Source organism: Myotis myotis, unplaced genomic scaffold (assembly GCF_014108235.1).
Source record: "Myotis myotis isolate mMyoMyo1 unplaced genomic scaffold, mMyoMyo1.p scaffold_m19_p_11, whole genome shotgun sequence".
Lineage (NCBI taxonomy): Eukaryota > Metazoa > Chordata > Mammalia > Chiroptera > Vespertilionidae > Myotis > Myotis myotis.
This window is the reverse complement of record NW_023416315.1, coordinates 15,255,092-15,270,472: the sequence shown is the minus strand read 5'-3', so window position 1 is coordinate 15,270,472 and position 15,381 is coordinate 15,255,092. Positions and strand designations below refer to the sequence as shown.

Here is a 15,381-nt window from a genome sequence, read left to right as displayed (position 1 = left end):
AAACACTTATTTAAAGCCTCCGCCATAGTGTGAAGTAAAGGCTTAATTAAAGCATATGTACAGAAGTTGCCCAAGAGTACACAATAGGTACATAACTAAACCAGGACGTAAACTCAGCGGCTGGGCCAGGGTTGGCCCTGAGATCTGTTGCTCGGGGAAGCAGTAGCGCGGGCTGGGGCTCTCTCCTAACAGGGAATTCCTTCTCCCCACACCCGCGACCCGGACGCCAGCGCGCGTATCCCGGGGCGCTCTTCCGCTTCCGGTGCGCAGAGTAAAGGGGCCCGCGGAGCCGGCTCTACTTCCGGGGGGGGAGAACAAGGCAGGCACCACCGGAAGCGAGGAAGGTGCTGTGTAATTACTGCGGGGCTGAGGCAGCTGCATCTCCGAAAATGCCGGATTACCTCGGTGCGGATCAGCGGAAAACCAAAGAGGAGGAGAAGGAGGACAAGCCCATCCGAGGTCAGTTGACGGAGGCCGGAGTTCCGGGCGGGCCGAGTTCGCACCAGGCTGGGCCCCGGGGGCGAGGCGGATTCCTGTCGGGCGCTCGGTCCTCGCTCCTTTTGTGCGGCTGGTGATTGGATCTGGGGCCGCAGCCGGATCAGCCCGCCGGCCCTTTCCGTCTCCTTCACGCGCTCCAAGTTCTTCTGCATCTCCCGCTGGCTGACATTGTTATTGAGGTTCAGCTCTCAGGTCTTGAAGAAGTCGGGCTCCCCGCCCGGCCTCGCAGGCCGTGGAAAGTTGCCCCGCCTAGTGGTGCTGGTCCCCTGGATGCCCCTTTCTGCCCGGGCCCCCGTGCTGGGAAGTGGGACAGACAGCCTGGAGCTGTTGTGGGCGGGACAGGGTCGGCCCGCACCCGGGTTCTGCAGCCCCTGGCCTGAGTTCTGGCTGGGAAAGAATTCGGAGCCCAGACTCACACTATAAGAGAACGTTTATTTGGGAAATCACGGAGGTAGAAGAAGTAATTTGTCGAAGAAATGGACTTAAGAAACACGTTTTAGCCCTGTCCGGTTTGGCTCAGTGGATAGAGCGTTGGCCTGTGGACTCAAGGGTCCCAGGTTCGATTCCGGTCAAGGGCATGTACCTGGGTTGCGGGCACATCCCCAGTAGGAGATGTGCAGGAGGCAGCTGATCGATGTTTCTCTCTCATCGATGTTTCTAGCTCTCTATCCCTCTCCCTTCCTCTCTGTAGAAAATCAATAAAATATATTTTAAAAAAGAAACACGTTTTAGAGGCGAAGGAAGGGCCCTTGGAGTTCGGGAGTGAGGAAGGTGAAGGTAATGCGCCTAGACGGAGGTGGGGGGAAGGGACAGGGTGCTCAGCCCTAAGGGTTTTGAGGGTGGAGATTTTAGGGAAGGTCCCAGGGGGACATCGCAGCAGTTTTCCCGGTGCGTCCTTTCAGAGCCTAGGTCTCCACTAATTGGTTGGTTGGCTCAGGGCAGGGGGTCATTATCCAAAGCAGCTGGCCCTGAGGTCAGCCATAGGGTGCCTGGTCTGGTTTTGTTGCCTTTTTGGGCCTGGGGCTCCCGGGAGGGAAGGTCAGGGGGTCCAAACCGCTGGACCAGGGGTATGCCAGGGGAGGAAAGGTCACACTGGGGGCCGGTCCTACCCTACAGTTGTTCTCTGTTAGGCACCCCGGGCTTTCTGCCCTGGTGAATTTCTGTACCTGACCCATCACCCTTGCTCTGCTCATGTCTGTCTAACTGCCTACCGCAGAGCCAGGGTCCTGAAACATAATTTTCTTTTAAAAACAAACAAACAAACAAACAAACAAACAGTCCTTTAACTTGATGATACCTTTACATGCCTAAAGCTCAAAAGGGAGAAAAAAGATACATTGACAATTGTCTCAGCCCTGGCCCCAGCCACCCCTTATCCACAGAAGCAAATAGACATTTTCTATGCATATGCTAGCAATTTTGCTCATGTATTTTATTTTTTACATAAATGCAGCATGCTGTACATCTTGCTTTTCAGTTTTAATATGTATTAGAAATAAGTTCAATTTTATAAAAGTATATTTTATTGATTTTTTACAGAGAGGAAGGGAGAGGGATAGAGAGTCAGAAACATCGATGAGAGATGCATCGATCAGCTGCCTCCTGCACACCTCCTACTGGGGATGTGCTCGCAACCAAGGTACATGCCCTTGGCCGGAATCGAACTTGGGACCCTTCAGTCCGCAGGCCGACACTCTATCCAGTGAGCCAAACCAGCTAGTGCGAACTAAGTTCATATTATATGGAGTCAGTGTTATGTCTCTGCATCTGCATAGTATTCCAGTTTTGGGGGTGTAATGTATGAAATTAATCATTATTCATGGACATTTTTCTTCCAGTCTGGCCATTATAGAGCAGTGAGTAACCTTGTTCATATAACTTTTACTACATGCACAAACACAAGCTGTAGGATACATTTTAGAAGTGGAGTTGTGATTTTGATAGAAACGGCCAAATTAGTCTCCTGGAGACTGTACGCTTTTACACACGGTGCATGAGACAGCACACCATTTTCGTACACAATTTCCCAATAGGCGCTTATGTAGTCTCATCTTTATGCTGTTTTTGTTCCTTATAGACTATTTTAAAGCACTCTTAGGGTGTGTTTTTCTCTTTTCTCTAATTCTTCCCTCTCTAAGCAACTTCAGCCTCTCCTCGTGCCCTTCTTCCCTGTTTCATTCCCTCTCTACGTTCATCTCATATTCTACTCTTTCCCTTGAAAATATTTTAGGCCACTGTAAACCTCAGAGGTACTCAGTCACCTAATGGAAAACTTAGTACAGAGATTTAACATTTCTTCTGGGTACTTCTCTGGGTATGTTACTCTGTCAACGAGGTAATAAATTTATCCCTTGGATACAGTTAGTGGCTAACGTGTGTATAGTATTTTATGCTCTTCATATTTTATGTAATCTTATAGCAACACTGAGGATAAATTATTATTTCTATTTTTCATTATGTATTTTTTTGAGAGAGAACATCGATTTGTTGTTTCACTTCATTATGCATTCATTGACTTTTTAATATATATTTTTATTGATTTCAGAGAGGAAGGTAGAGGGGGAGAGAGAGAGAGAAACAAACAAACATCAGTGATGAGAGAGAATCACTAATTGACTGCCTCCTGCATGCTCCCTATACTGGGGATCAAGCCTGCAACCCAGGCATGTGTCCCTGACTGGAATCGAACCTGGGACCCTTCAGTCCGCAGGCCGACGCTGTATCCACTGAGCCAAACCAGCTAAGGCTGTTGATTGTTTCTTATATGTGCCCTGACCTGGGATCGAACCTGCAACCTGGCATATCAGGAGAACGCACACTCTAACCAACTGAATTACCTGGCCAAGGGGTAAAGCCACTCTTTATGTGCTTTGCTATAAGTTATGTAATTTTGGATTTAACTTTGTTGTGCAAGATGAACTCTGGCGGGGGAAGGGGAGCGTGAGTCATGGTGAAGGTCCTTTCTTGGATGCAGGTATCTGATGGTCAGATTGGTTCTGGAGGCTGGAAGTCTGAGGTCAGGATGTCAGCATAAGTGGGTTCTGGTGAGAGCCCTCTTCCAGGCTGCAGACAGGCATCTTCTGTCTTCTCGTGGTGGAAAGGACCATTGTCTCTATTTTTCAGATGAGAAAACTGGTGCTCAGAGATTAAATGATTTTTCCAAGGTTACTTAGCAAATGCTTGACTTTGTTGGGACTAGTGTCAGGTTGTTTTGATTCTCAAGCTGTTCTTTGGGCTACCTGTTCTTAATGGATCACATCTCTTTGAGCACTGGCTGTGTATTCTTTTAAATCCACCTTCATCCAGTTATCCAGGATTCCAGCAACTGTTTGAAGGTTGTAGTTATATCGTTACAACTTTGCACATTTTTTCTCACTCAACTAATGAGCTTTGGATTTGAACAGAAAAGAATTGTTAGCTCTAATTTCTTTTGTTTGAATCTTATGTGTTTTCTTTCTTTTTCCCCCAGCTTTGGATGAGGGTGATATTGCCTTGCTGAAAACTTATGTAAGTCCTTTCAGTGTCTACACAATATAGATGTTTTATGTTGAAATAAGAACTATTGTTGGTATTGCTCTTCCAAAATAATTAGAAGAGAATATATAGAAGTTTATAGTAATCTTTACTGAAATAAAGTCACCTTTTACAGATTCTATCTAGAATAAATCAGAGTGTAAATATTCAGTGTGTCTAAGTTTAAACATTATTTTTATACTGTTTGTAATTAAAATGTAGAACTCTGTAGAAAGATATTTAAAACAATTTACACAAATATTTACTGTATGTGAAATGTTAAGTGTTTTTGTAGTTTAATAAATTGTTGATTTCTTGATACTCCAATTAAACTGAACTTTATCTCCTAGGGTCAGAGCACTTACTCTAGGCAGATCAAGCAGGTTGAGGATGACATTCAACAACTTCTCAAGAAAATTAATGAGCTCACTGGTATAATTTAATTTCTGTTTCCTCTCTCTAACTGTAATGTATTAATCATATCAAAGAATTTAAAATATAAATGTTGCTCTTTCATGAATTACAGATTTTAAAAAATTATTGTTCCTATCTTTTAAGAAATTGGATCTCATTTAATAAGCTCTTTTACTTCCTTTTACAAACAAGTTTAATGCTTAAGCAATTAAGAAATAACATCTCATTCATGGATAATAGAGACCATTATAAACTTTTGAACAATAATAGATACAGAGGCAGAGCTGCCTCAAACAGATTGTCAAACTACAGCGGGAAGGCCGGGGAGGGTTGGGGGACAGGAGAGAGGGGGGTAAGAGATCAACCGAAGGACTTGTATGCATGTGTATAAGCATAACCAATGGACATAAGACACTGGGGGGTAGGTGAGACCAGGGGATTGTCAAGGGCGGGGGGAAAAAAGGACACATAGGTAATACCCTTTGTAATACTTTAAGCAAAAAACAAACAAACACACACACACACACACACACACACACACACACACACACACAAACAACAACAACAACACACACACACACACACAAAGAAAGAAATAATATCATCCTTTAAGCAATTAATGTTTCTGTTGGTCAAAGCCATATTTAATAAACTTTTTTTTATATTGATTTCAGAGAGGAAGGGAGAGGTAGAAACATAAATGATGAGAGAGAATCATTGATTGGCTGCCTCCTGCATGCCCCTCATTGGGGATCGAGCCTGAAATCTGGGCATGTGCCCTTGACCGGAATCGAACCCGGGACCCTTCTGTCCATAGACCAATGCTCTATCACTGAGCCAAACCGGCTAGGGCTTTAATAAACTCTTAAAACCAGTTAAAGTTTCTTATTGAATAAAAATATGATCTCACATGGTACTACTTGAAGTAAGTGGGCTATTGCCTAGTAATTGGAAACTTTTCTTGGGAATTTCAGTGGTGACATTTTATAATATTTGACCACAAAAAATGTCAAATATGTTATTAAAGTTTTGGCTTATGACTACTTTAGGGCAGCAGTTTTCAGCTTGGTGATTTTGCCCCCCTCCATCCCTCAGAGCATTTGGTAGTCTCTGGAGATAGTCTTGATTCTCAGGGCTTGAGGGGGAGACGGTGCCAGTGGCATCTAGTGGCTAGTGTCAGGGATGTTGCTAACCATCCTATAATGGCCAGGACACCCTCTGCAACAAATTATTTAGTTCAAAATGTCATTAGTGTAGAGGATGAGAAAGTTTACTTTAGTGATGCTTACATTTTAGTGAATTTTATAATCTCTTTATGTAGGTATTAAAGAGTCTGACACTGGCCTGGCCCCACCAGCACTCTGGGATTTGGCTGCAGATAAGCAGACACTCCAGAGTGAACAGCCTTTGCAGGTTGCGAGGTATGTCCTGTGGAAATTTATTTGAGTCTCAGGTATAATGTGATAGTTCATAAAGAATGTTCATTCTAAATTCCAAGTAAATAAAGCTTTCTACGAAAGTATCTGGGGTTAAAAGTGTGTACCTTAAACAATTATTCAAGAACTAGGTGAAGCCATAATCATATAAAAGATTCAAAGTGATACAGAAAGACGCAGGGCACATGTGAATCTTCCCTTCCGTCTTCGCGCTCCCACTGTCCCTTCCTCAGACATAACAAATACTGGAGGTGATTTGGCCCTCTTCATCCTGCTGTATGGCTTCCTTCCCAACATCCTCCTAATGTAGTTACATTGAAATTTAGGTTAGATCAGTATTCAGCATAATCGTGGCCAAATAAACCCTATTCATACAGAGCCAGGAAGTAAATTGTGATTACTTCCCCTTTCTTGTACCACTTTTCCTTTTACTTGCCATAATTTGTGTGTATATTACTAAGCCCCTCGATTTCTCCTGCTTGCCTACACTGCTCTCCAGACGCAGTAGGTCCATCTCCATCAGGTTTCCCTCGGGTATACCTCAGGGGCGCCGGCTGCATCTCTCAGGTTGATCTTCCCCAGCACTCTCTGACCTGCCTCAGTTTGACCAGTTGCCCTTTACGCCTGCTGGCTCACAATCCTCCTGTCATTTCTTACTCTGGAGGTTCCCTTTGCCTCTCTCATATTGTTTGTGTACCAACTCTTTTTGGTTTACTCTGACCCCCATTAGCTGGGCCATGTTCTCTGGTAGCTTCATGAAAGAGGGTCATTAGGAGGTAATATTTTGAGACCATACATGTCTGTCAATGTCTTGGCTGGTATAAAGTTTTTTTCTCCTTCAGAAATCTGAAGACATTGTTTCATTGTCCTCCATCTGTAGTGTTAGTCTCAAGCCATTCTGATTCTCAGTTCAGGATATGTGACCTGTTTTTCCTTTGAAAATTGTAGGGTCTTCTCTTGTTGTCACTTGTTCTGAAATTTCATGATGATGTGCCTTGATGTTGGTGCATTTACACCCATGATGCTGGGCTCTCATGTCCTTCAGGGTGGCACATTTTCTTGAAATTATTTGAATAATTTCCTTCTTTCCATTTTCTAATATCCAAATAATAGAAGTCCTCTATTTTGGACTTCTGTCATTTGAATATTGGACCTCTAAGATTGCTCTTCTAATATGCTAATCGTTCTTGCTTTTTTTTTTTTTTTAACTATTTTTGCCAGCATTCACTTAATGTTCAAGGAGGAGCATACTTTCAAAGGTTCTTGTCTCACCATTCTGGAAGTTGAGGACCCTGTATAGTCTACCTTTTCAGCTGTGCATTAAAAAATCTGTGTCTTGTGCATACAGTGTTGGCAGGGTCTGTCAGATAAAGTAGTGATAAATACGTTTATATATGTAATTCTGCCTCCCTGGTAGATCTTGGCTAGTAATAGGAAACAGTTTTGTCACACAGTTAATGCTTCAAGGACAAAACATCTTCACCTTACTGTTCGTGCTACCTGTATGCATACTCCAGAGACTGTTGTATTTCCCTGTGTTTGTTGTTACAGATTATGACATGAGTTCTCTCTAACATGAGTTCTGTCTTCTGTTTTTGTTTTTCTTCAGTACACAAATAATATAGAAGAGGAAAGGCAGTAGAGTACTTTCTATATAATGTACACATAATTATAAATTTGCCTTCATGTGTCACACCGAAAAAAAATACATTTAAGTTAAAAACTGCAACAATAAAAATTATTGTATAAACTCAGGAAAGAATGGAAAAACATTTATTACTTAGTGTAAGACAAGATGACTGTCTTTTGATAGGGAAAATAAAAAGGAAAGTAACTTAAGATAGTGGTTTTCAACCATTTTCATCTCATGGTACACAAACTAATTACTAAAATTCTGTGGCACACCAAAAACTATATTTGCTGATTGGACAAAAAAAGGTATACTTTTTATTCATTCAACTGGATGGCTTTTGTTGTGTTGGCTGTTGGCATTTTTTTATTTGACAATCTAAGGGAAAAGAGGTCAGTGCCTCTGACTAAATAGTCAGGTACTGCATGTTCTAAAAATTCTTGTGGCACACCAGTTGCAAATTGCTGACTTAAGACATAGAGAAGTATCACTAATAAAGTAATATAGTTATGAAAATCAAGAAATCAGAGAACTTCCTGATGATGAAATATTTGGGTTAAATTTCCAGGGGTATGCATCTTTTAAAAATGTTATGGCTTGGCTTAATTTGTGTGGGCCCTTGGAATTAAGCATATTCTATAGAAAAGGATCTTTTAACAGTGGCCCAGTTTCTGCAGTTCTAGTTTCCACCTGCTCATTAGTGTGCTGCTTGCCCAGGGGAGAATCTAGTTACTTGAATTCGTTATTAGTGGTTTCGGTTCCTTACTCTAATCGAGTCTTTTGCTGTGTTAGATGTACAAAGATAATCAATGCTGATTCGGAGGACCCAAAGTACATTATCAACGTGAAGCAGTTTGCCAAGTTTGTGGTGGACCTCAGTGATCAGGTAGCACCTACTGACATTGAAGAAGGGATGAGAGTTGGGTAAGATTACTATTTATAATAAATACTCATTTTATATTAAAGATACCATGTCACATTCACATCCTTGGCGTTCTTTTGAATGAATGTACTGGTTGCCATGGAATACCAAGGGATGATCTAGCAGAGTACTTCCGTTTGAACATCCTTTGTTCTGCATCCACTTCCTGACCTCACACCTTCCTCTTTTCCCCCACCCCCACTATGGCTTTCATTGAATGACTTCAACTGTCATAAAGTAAATGCAGAATTTGAGAGTTGAGTTTGCCGGCCTATTTAAGGTAACATGGTGTAAGTGGAGGATAGTTATAAGGATCGAGTTAATGTAATTCATGTTTACAGAATACATAATTCACTTAGAAAGTTTTTTGAAAATCTTAGTATCTTTTTTACCTTTTTAGTGTGGACAGAAATAAGTATCAAATTCACATTCCACTGCCTCCTAAGATTGACCCAACAGTTACCATGATGCAGGTAAGGAACTATGGGGAAAAAGAAATGGCATGACTTAGAATACAGCTGCATCCATCTCAAGAAAGTTTGAAACTTTAACTGATATTTATTGTTAATATGTGGCTATGTATTGATTTGCCCAAATTTTCTAAAACACTTTTCAGTTGAGAAAGTCTTTATTAGTTTTTGCTAGTTTATCTCTCAATATCATAAGTAACATAGCAAGTGATTCTAGTGCACTGGGCAATATATTCCATTTAAAAAAATTATTACTTGGTATAAATTTGATTTTTCTTTAGGGTATTGGGTCTACTCTACTAGATAGAACTTTTGGACTAGTATTCAGAAATCTGTGGCTATATGTTGTACATTTTCTTCCCTCTTTTAGGTAGAGGAAAAACCTGATGTCACATACAGTGATGTGGGTGGCTGTAAGGAACAGATTGAGAAACTTCGAGAAGTAGTTGAAACCCCTCTACTTCATGTAAGTGGCTGAGTGTTGCATTTTAAATTTCTTTGTATAAAGATATGATAGCCTATTGTACGCTGTGCACTAAAATTGCCTGTTTATTAGGTAGCTTTTTGTATTTTATAATATCCTTAATGGAAATTTTTGAGGAGATAGAGGGTGGAGAATAGGTAAGTTCCAGAAGAGAAAGCAAAAGGATTGAGTCATCAAGCCAATTAAAAAAAGAGAAAGATTTTCTACTTTTAGTGACACAGGAGGTTGACGTATAACCTTTAGCAGTTTGTTAAATATGTTACAGTTTATTGTAGAAGAAACCGTGTGCTTGAATGATGTCTTCTTGTGCTTGAATGATGTCAAGAAAAAAAGAGCTTAAATGGAATTGAAGTAAACTTGGGACAATAATGGAAAACTAGTACATAAAATACCAGAAAATACTTTTGTTATATATTTATTTTTATTTTTTTAAAAGGGGAGAATGATGATTTTTATTTTTAAATATATTTTATTGATTTTTTTACAGAGAGGAAGGGAGAGGGATAGAGAGTTAGAAACATCCATCAGCTGCCTCCTGCACACTCCCTACTGGGGATGTGCCTGCAACCAAGGTACATGCCCTTGACCGGACTTGAACCTGGGACCCTTGAGTTACCAGGCTAATGCTCTATCCACTGAGCCAAACTGGTTAGGGCTACTTTTGTTCTTTAAACACTGCAATTATTTTAAAATTAGAAAAAAAGAATTGTTAAGCCTAGATAGTAGAAATGCCTTTAAAAGCCATTCAGCCTTACGTATCTACTAGAGGCCCGATGCACGAAATTTGTGCAAGAGTAGGCCTTCCTTTCCCCGGCTGCCAGCACCAGCTTCCCTTGGGAACCCGGGACCCGGGCTTCCCTCTAGCCGCCAGCAGACACCCGGGACCCGGGCTTCCCTCGCAGCCCCGGCTTTGTCCGAAGGATGTCTGGAATGACGTCTGGTCTAATTAGCATAGTACCCTTTTATTATTATAGATATGAGTCTAGTTTATATCTTATATTTTAGAATAAGTAAAGTTCTTATTAGGTCAAGTATATAGATTGTGGACTTAATAGTTTTGGTTTAAATATATTGATGTAGAAGTAGTCTTATTTTTATTATACAGAAGTGAGTGATAATTATAAATATTGTGTCTCCATCACAGCCAGAGAGGTTTGTTAACCTTGGCATTGAGCCTCCCAAGGGCGTGCTGCTCTTTGGTCCACCGGGTACAGGCAAGACACTCTGTGCTCGGGCAGTTGCTAACAGGACTGATGCTTGCTTCATTCGAGTTATTGGATCTGAACTTGTGCAGAAATATGTCGGTGAGGTAAAGTAAATTGATCATAATCAAAGAATTTGTAGCTCTGTGAAAAATTTATAAAGCAGGGATGAAATTTAAATGGCAGTTTCACATAGAAAGATTGAGACCTGAAATTTCTTGATTGATGGATTGTGATTATTAGATGTAGAAGCCACCAGCTTTCCCTTGTGGTCATTTGGAAATAACTGCTTAACATTTTTATTTTTATTTATTTATTTTATTAATTTCAGAGCGGAAGAGAGAGGGAGAGATAGAAACATCAATGAGAGAGAATCATTGATTGGCTGCCTCCAGCATACCCCATACTGGGGATCGAGCCCGCAACCGAGGCATGTGCCCTTGACTGGAATCGAACCTGGGACCCTTCAGTCCGCAGGCTGATGTTCTATCCACTGAGCCAAAGCAGCTAGGGCCTGCTTAACATTTTTAATTACCATGCATCGCCTCAGAAATATGACTTTTTCTACAAATTTGGTTAGTAAGAAAAATACCCCAGAAATGCCCGGTGAATGCATTCAGAAGTGTGCTTTTGCTTTAGGGCCAACCTTTGATGGTCTACTGAGAAAGAAAGAACATGGAGCATCTATCTATACTCACAACACATTCTCTCTCACACACACAGATTTTTCCTTAGAGAGTAAGTCTAGGGCTGTATATGTTGTACCTGAAATGTTAATGACTAGAATACTTACAATAAGAATTAGAAAAGGAACTGCATGAATTGAGCTATGCAGTACGTTTAGTCTCTGAGCAACACTTACAAATCAAATTCAGTGATCAGAAACGCCAAGTGATCAGTCAAATGCTTTTATTTCCTCAGGTGTTACTGATTGAAATGGTGGCTTTATTTATTAATTTGACCTCTTCAGTTCTTACAGCTATTGGCTATTTACTAGGCACAGAATCATAAAATTAAGGCTAATAAGATTAATTTAACATGAATAAGGTTAATTTGATGGAATAGGTAACAAACTTCAGTTGTTGTTTTTTGGAAAAAGCCTGGGATAATAATAGTTGAGGATACTTTTAGCAATATTGAAAAGTTTGAAGTATAACTTTTTACTATATTCTTGAAGATTTAAAAATTAACTCTAAATTAAATTATTTTTCCCCTTAGGGGGCACGAATGGTTCGAGAGCTCTTTGAAATGGCCAGAACAAAAAAAGCCTGCCTTATCTTCTTTGATGAAATTGATGCTATTGGAGGTATGGATGGTATTTTAAAGTAAAAAGAAATGTTATATAGCTTTGCTATTTTTCAAAGTCTTTATCTTTGTACTTTCCTAATTTCATTCATGTGACATATTTTCACACTTAAACAGTTCCTAACTTGGGATACAGCTTCACTTAATGTGATAAGAACGCACTGGGGCATAATTTAATTGGTGCTGGTATTTCATAAAGTGTACATAAGTATTGTTACTGTTGGCTTCATAGATCTGATGAAATACACTATTAACTGTGCGATCTAGACCGCTTGTTTTAACTAACTCTTGAGCCTAAGTTTGCTCATCTTATAATGGGCATGATAATTCCTGCCCTGCTTATTTTATGGGTTTTTGAGAGTTGTAAAGTAGTGTGATAGATTTTGAAAACGAAACTTCTGTAGGCCTTGACTGTTGTTATAGTCTATAAGAGGAATGATCCTTACTAGGGAGAAGTGTCAACTGGCCAGAGATTTTTTATTTAAGGAACTTAGTGATAAAAATGACTTGAAAATATAGTGGACCTTATAACACTGTTAGGGGACTGTGGTTAGGTTATCTAGAGTTTGCTTTTATATTGGGTGGACGTTGTGGAATTGGGACAGGCTGTAGTTAATGTCTTCAAGTGGTTAACTTGAGCCCAGTATATTGATGCAGTGTGGTGATCTTGAAGTAATTTTTATAGTGTCATTGGAAGAAGCCAGAAGCCTTACAATGTCAGGATGCTCTGAACTTACGCTTTCCAAGGTGGGTTGTGTATAAAACAGTACTAGGGCCCTGACCGGTATGGCTCAGTGGATAGAGCGTCAGCCTGTGGACTCAAGGGTCCCAGGTTCAATTCTGGTCAAGGGCATGTACCTTGGTTGCAGGCACATCTCCAGTAGGGAGTGTACAGGAGGCAGCTGATCGATGTTTCTCTCATATCGATGTTTCTAACTCTCTATCCCTCTCCCTTCCTCTCTGTAAAAAATCAATAAAATATATTTTAAAACAGTACTAGGGTGCAGGAAGAAAATACTACCAATTTTTCCTTATTTAATTTAAATCTTATTTTTTAATTTTTTGTGTTATTTTGTACATAATACGCTAATACAACAGTATGTATCTCTATAATTTTAAAATGAAAATATATACTTGGAGGCTTATTTTTTGTTTGGTTTTGTTTTTGCTATTTTGGTTGAAATGAGACAGACATTTATCTGAGAGTACATTAATGTATCCAAAATAGTGATAGTGTAATTTATATTTCTACTGTATTATGGTGCTAGCCTTATTTTTAAGAAGAGTTTTGAGAAATGTGGAAGAGTATGGCAGTTTCTTACATTATAGGTGTTTCATGTATTCTGCTGCCTAGTCTTGGTGTACATTTGAGTGATTTCAAAACAAAGTACCTTGAAGAAGATTTAAAAAATACTTTATTTTTATTTTAAAAAATATTTTTATTGATTTCAGAGAGGAAGGGAGAGGGAGAGAAATAGAAACATTCATGATGAGAGAATCATTGATTGGCTGCCTCCTGCATGCCCCCTACTTGGGATCAAGCCTGCAACCTGGGCATGTGCCCTTGACCAGAATCGAACCTGGGACCCTTCAGTCCACAGGCCGACGTTCTATCCACTGAGCAAAACCGGCTAGGGCAAAAAATACTTTAATGAAGTCTATGTTAAATAAATCTATGACGAGCCTTTTGAAAGATTCACTTTCTAATTAGTTTTGTGAAAATCAGGCAGTTATTGTAGGATTTGCTTAAAGTTGGAATTCACTTGCCCTGGAGGGCATGATTTGAGCTGAGAGTAACAGTACTTTCAGGTTATGCTCGTGCTCCTGTGACTGGATAAGTCTTTCCTTTTGTCTTAGGGGCTCGTTTTGATGATGGTGCTGGAGGTGACAATGAAGTACAGAGAACGATGTTGGAATTGATCAACCAGCTGGATGGTTTTGATCCTCGCGGCAACATTAAAGTACTGATGGCCACTAACAGACCTGACACTTTGGATCCAGCACTGATGAGGCCAGGGAGACTGGACAGGAAGATTGAATTTAGCTTACCTGATCTAGAGGTTAGAAAACCATTTCTTAGAAAAGGGATTTTTGAAATTTTTCTTCCTGTGATGTTTTCCATTGTAATATTTTTCAATTCCCCTGTTTTTAGGGCCGGACTCACATTTTTAAAATCCATGCACGTTCAATGAGTGTTGAAAGAGATATCAGATTTGAATTGTTAGCACGACTGTGTCCAAATAGTACTGGTAGGTTGAAAGGTCTTGTTTATATTTGCTGGTCTGTCTGTCCAGGCTGCTTTAATGAAGCCTATTATTTTCTTTTTGTTTGACAGGTGCTGAGATTAGAAGTGTCTGCACAGAAGCTGGTATGTTTGCCATCAGAGCCCGGCGAAAAATAGCTACTGAGAAGGATTTCTTGGAAGCTGTAAATAAGGTCATTAAGTCCTATGCCAAATTCAGTGCTACTCCCCGCTACATGACATACAACTGAGCCCTGAGCTTTCATGAAAACACTTTTAATTGGAATCCTAAGCTTATATAGACTTGTTAATAACCATTTCACACAAAAAATAAATGGTTTTAAAATGTTTTTTTCAGATACTTTTTCTCTGTAGTATAATAAAAGGTGATATTTAGTATCATTAGGCACAAAAGATTATTACAGTGTACGTTATTTTTTGATCCACTACCATTTAAGGATTTCATAGCCTAAAGTGCTTGCTAGAGCATGTATGTCTTAGGCATATATTGGCTGGGTGCTGTACATATGTCATATCCTCCCATCTGCCCAGTGAGGTAGATCTAATGGATCTTGATCTAATGAATGCAAAAACTTGCCTACCAAATTGACTTGTTGCAGAGCTGGGATTAAAGTCCAAGTTTATCAGCTCTATCCTCTGTGCTCCTAACCAGTGTGCTATTGTGCCCGCATCAGAATAGCTCATCTGGGCACATGACCAGATGCATTTCCATGATTTCTCCCTACTGCGTTGCATAATAAAGCTTTGGCCAAACGTTTTTTAGAGTGGAAGAAGCATCTTATGTAATAAGTTCTGCTTTGCTATTTGACTTGATTTTAAATTAATAATTGATTGTAATTGTTGATTTTAATTTGACTTAATTTCAAATTAATCAAGAAGAATTGATTTACAGTTAAATCAAAAAGTATATGCACATAATCTAATTTAGAAAATCCAGAATTGGCTTTGTACAGATAAGTACTTTTTTCATTTTATAAATGGTTTAAATTTTGGTATTAAATATGTTGCATTGAAATTTTCAACAGACTTCTTTAAAATTTCTTGTGCAAACAACATCAAACCCCTTCCATAATTCCCTCCTTCCCCCAAATTCTGAGACTCAAGCACAATAAAGAATGTTTTTATTGCAGTTCAATATTCATAAGTAATGCAAAAGAGAGGTGGATACAGTTTAATTCACAAAAGAAAAAGTTGACAACATAGAAAATGCTGTATTACATTGAAATATTTAAAACACAGAAAGT

General features: G+C 39.7%; 1 protein-coding gene across 1 annotated transcript; it reads left to right on the top strand.

Moving 5' to 3' along the window:
- The first annotated feature begins 295 nt into the window (after positions 1 to 295).
- PSMC2 (proteasome 26S subunit, ATPase 2) lies at positions 296 to 15,159 on the top strand. Its single transcript, XM_036327608.1, has 12 exons — positions 296 to 459; positions 3,968 to 4,005; positions 4,362 to 4,443; positions 5,747 to 5,846; positions 8,284 to 8,415; positions 8,814 to 8,886; positions 9,254 to 9,349; positions 10,512 to 10,676; positions 11,788 to 11,875; positions 13,732 to 13,934; positions 14,027 to 14,123; positions 14,210 to 15,159. The coding sequence occupies exons 1-12, from the start codon at positions 390 to 392 to the stop codon at positions 14,365 to 14,367; spliced, it is 1,302 nt and encodes a 433-aa protein (XP_036183501.1). The 5' UTR covers positions 296 to 389; the 3' UTR covers positions 14,368 to 15,159.
- Positions 15,160 to 15,381: the final 222 nt, after the last annotated feature.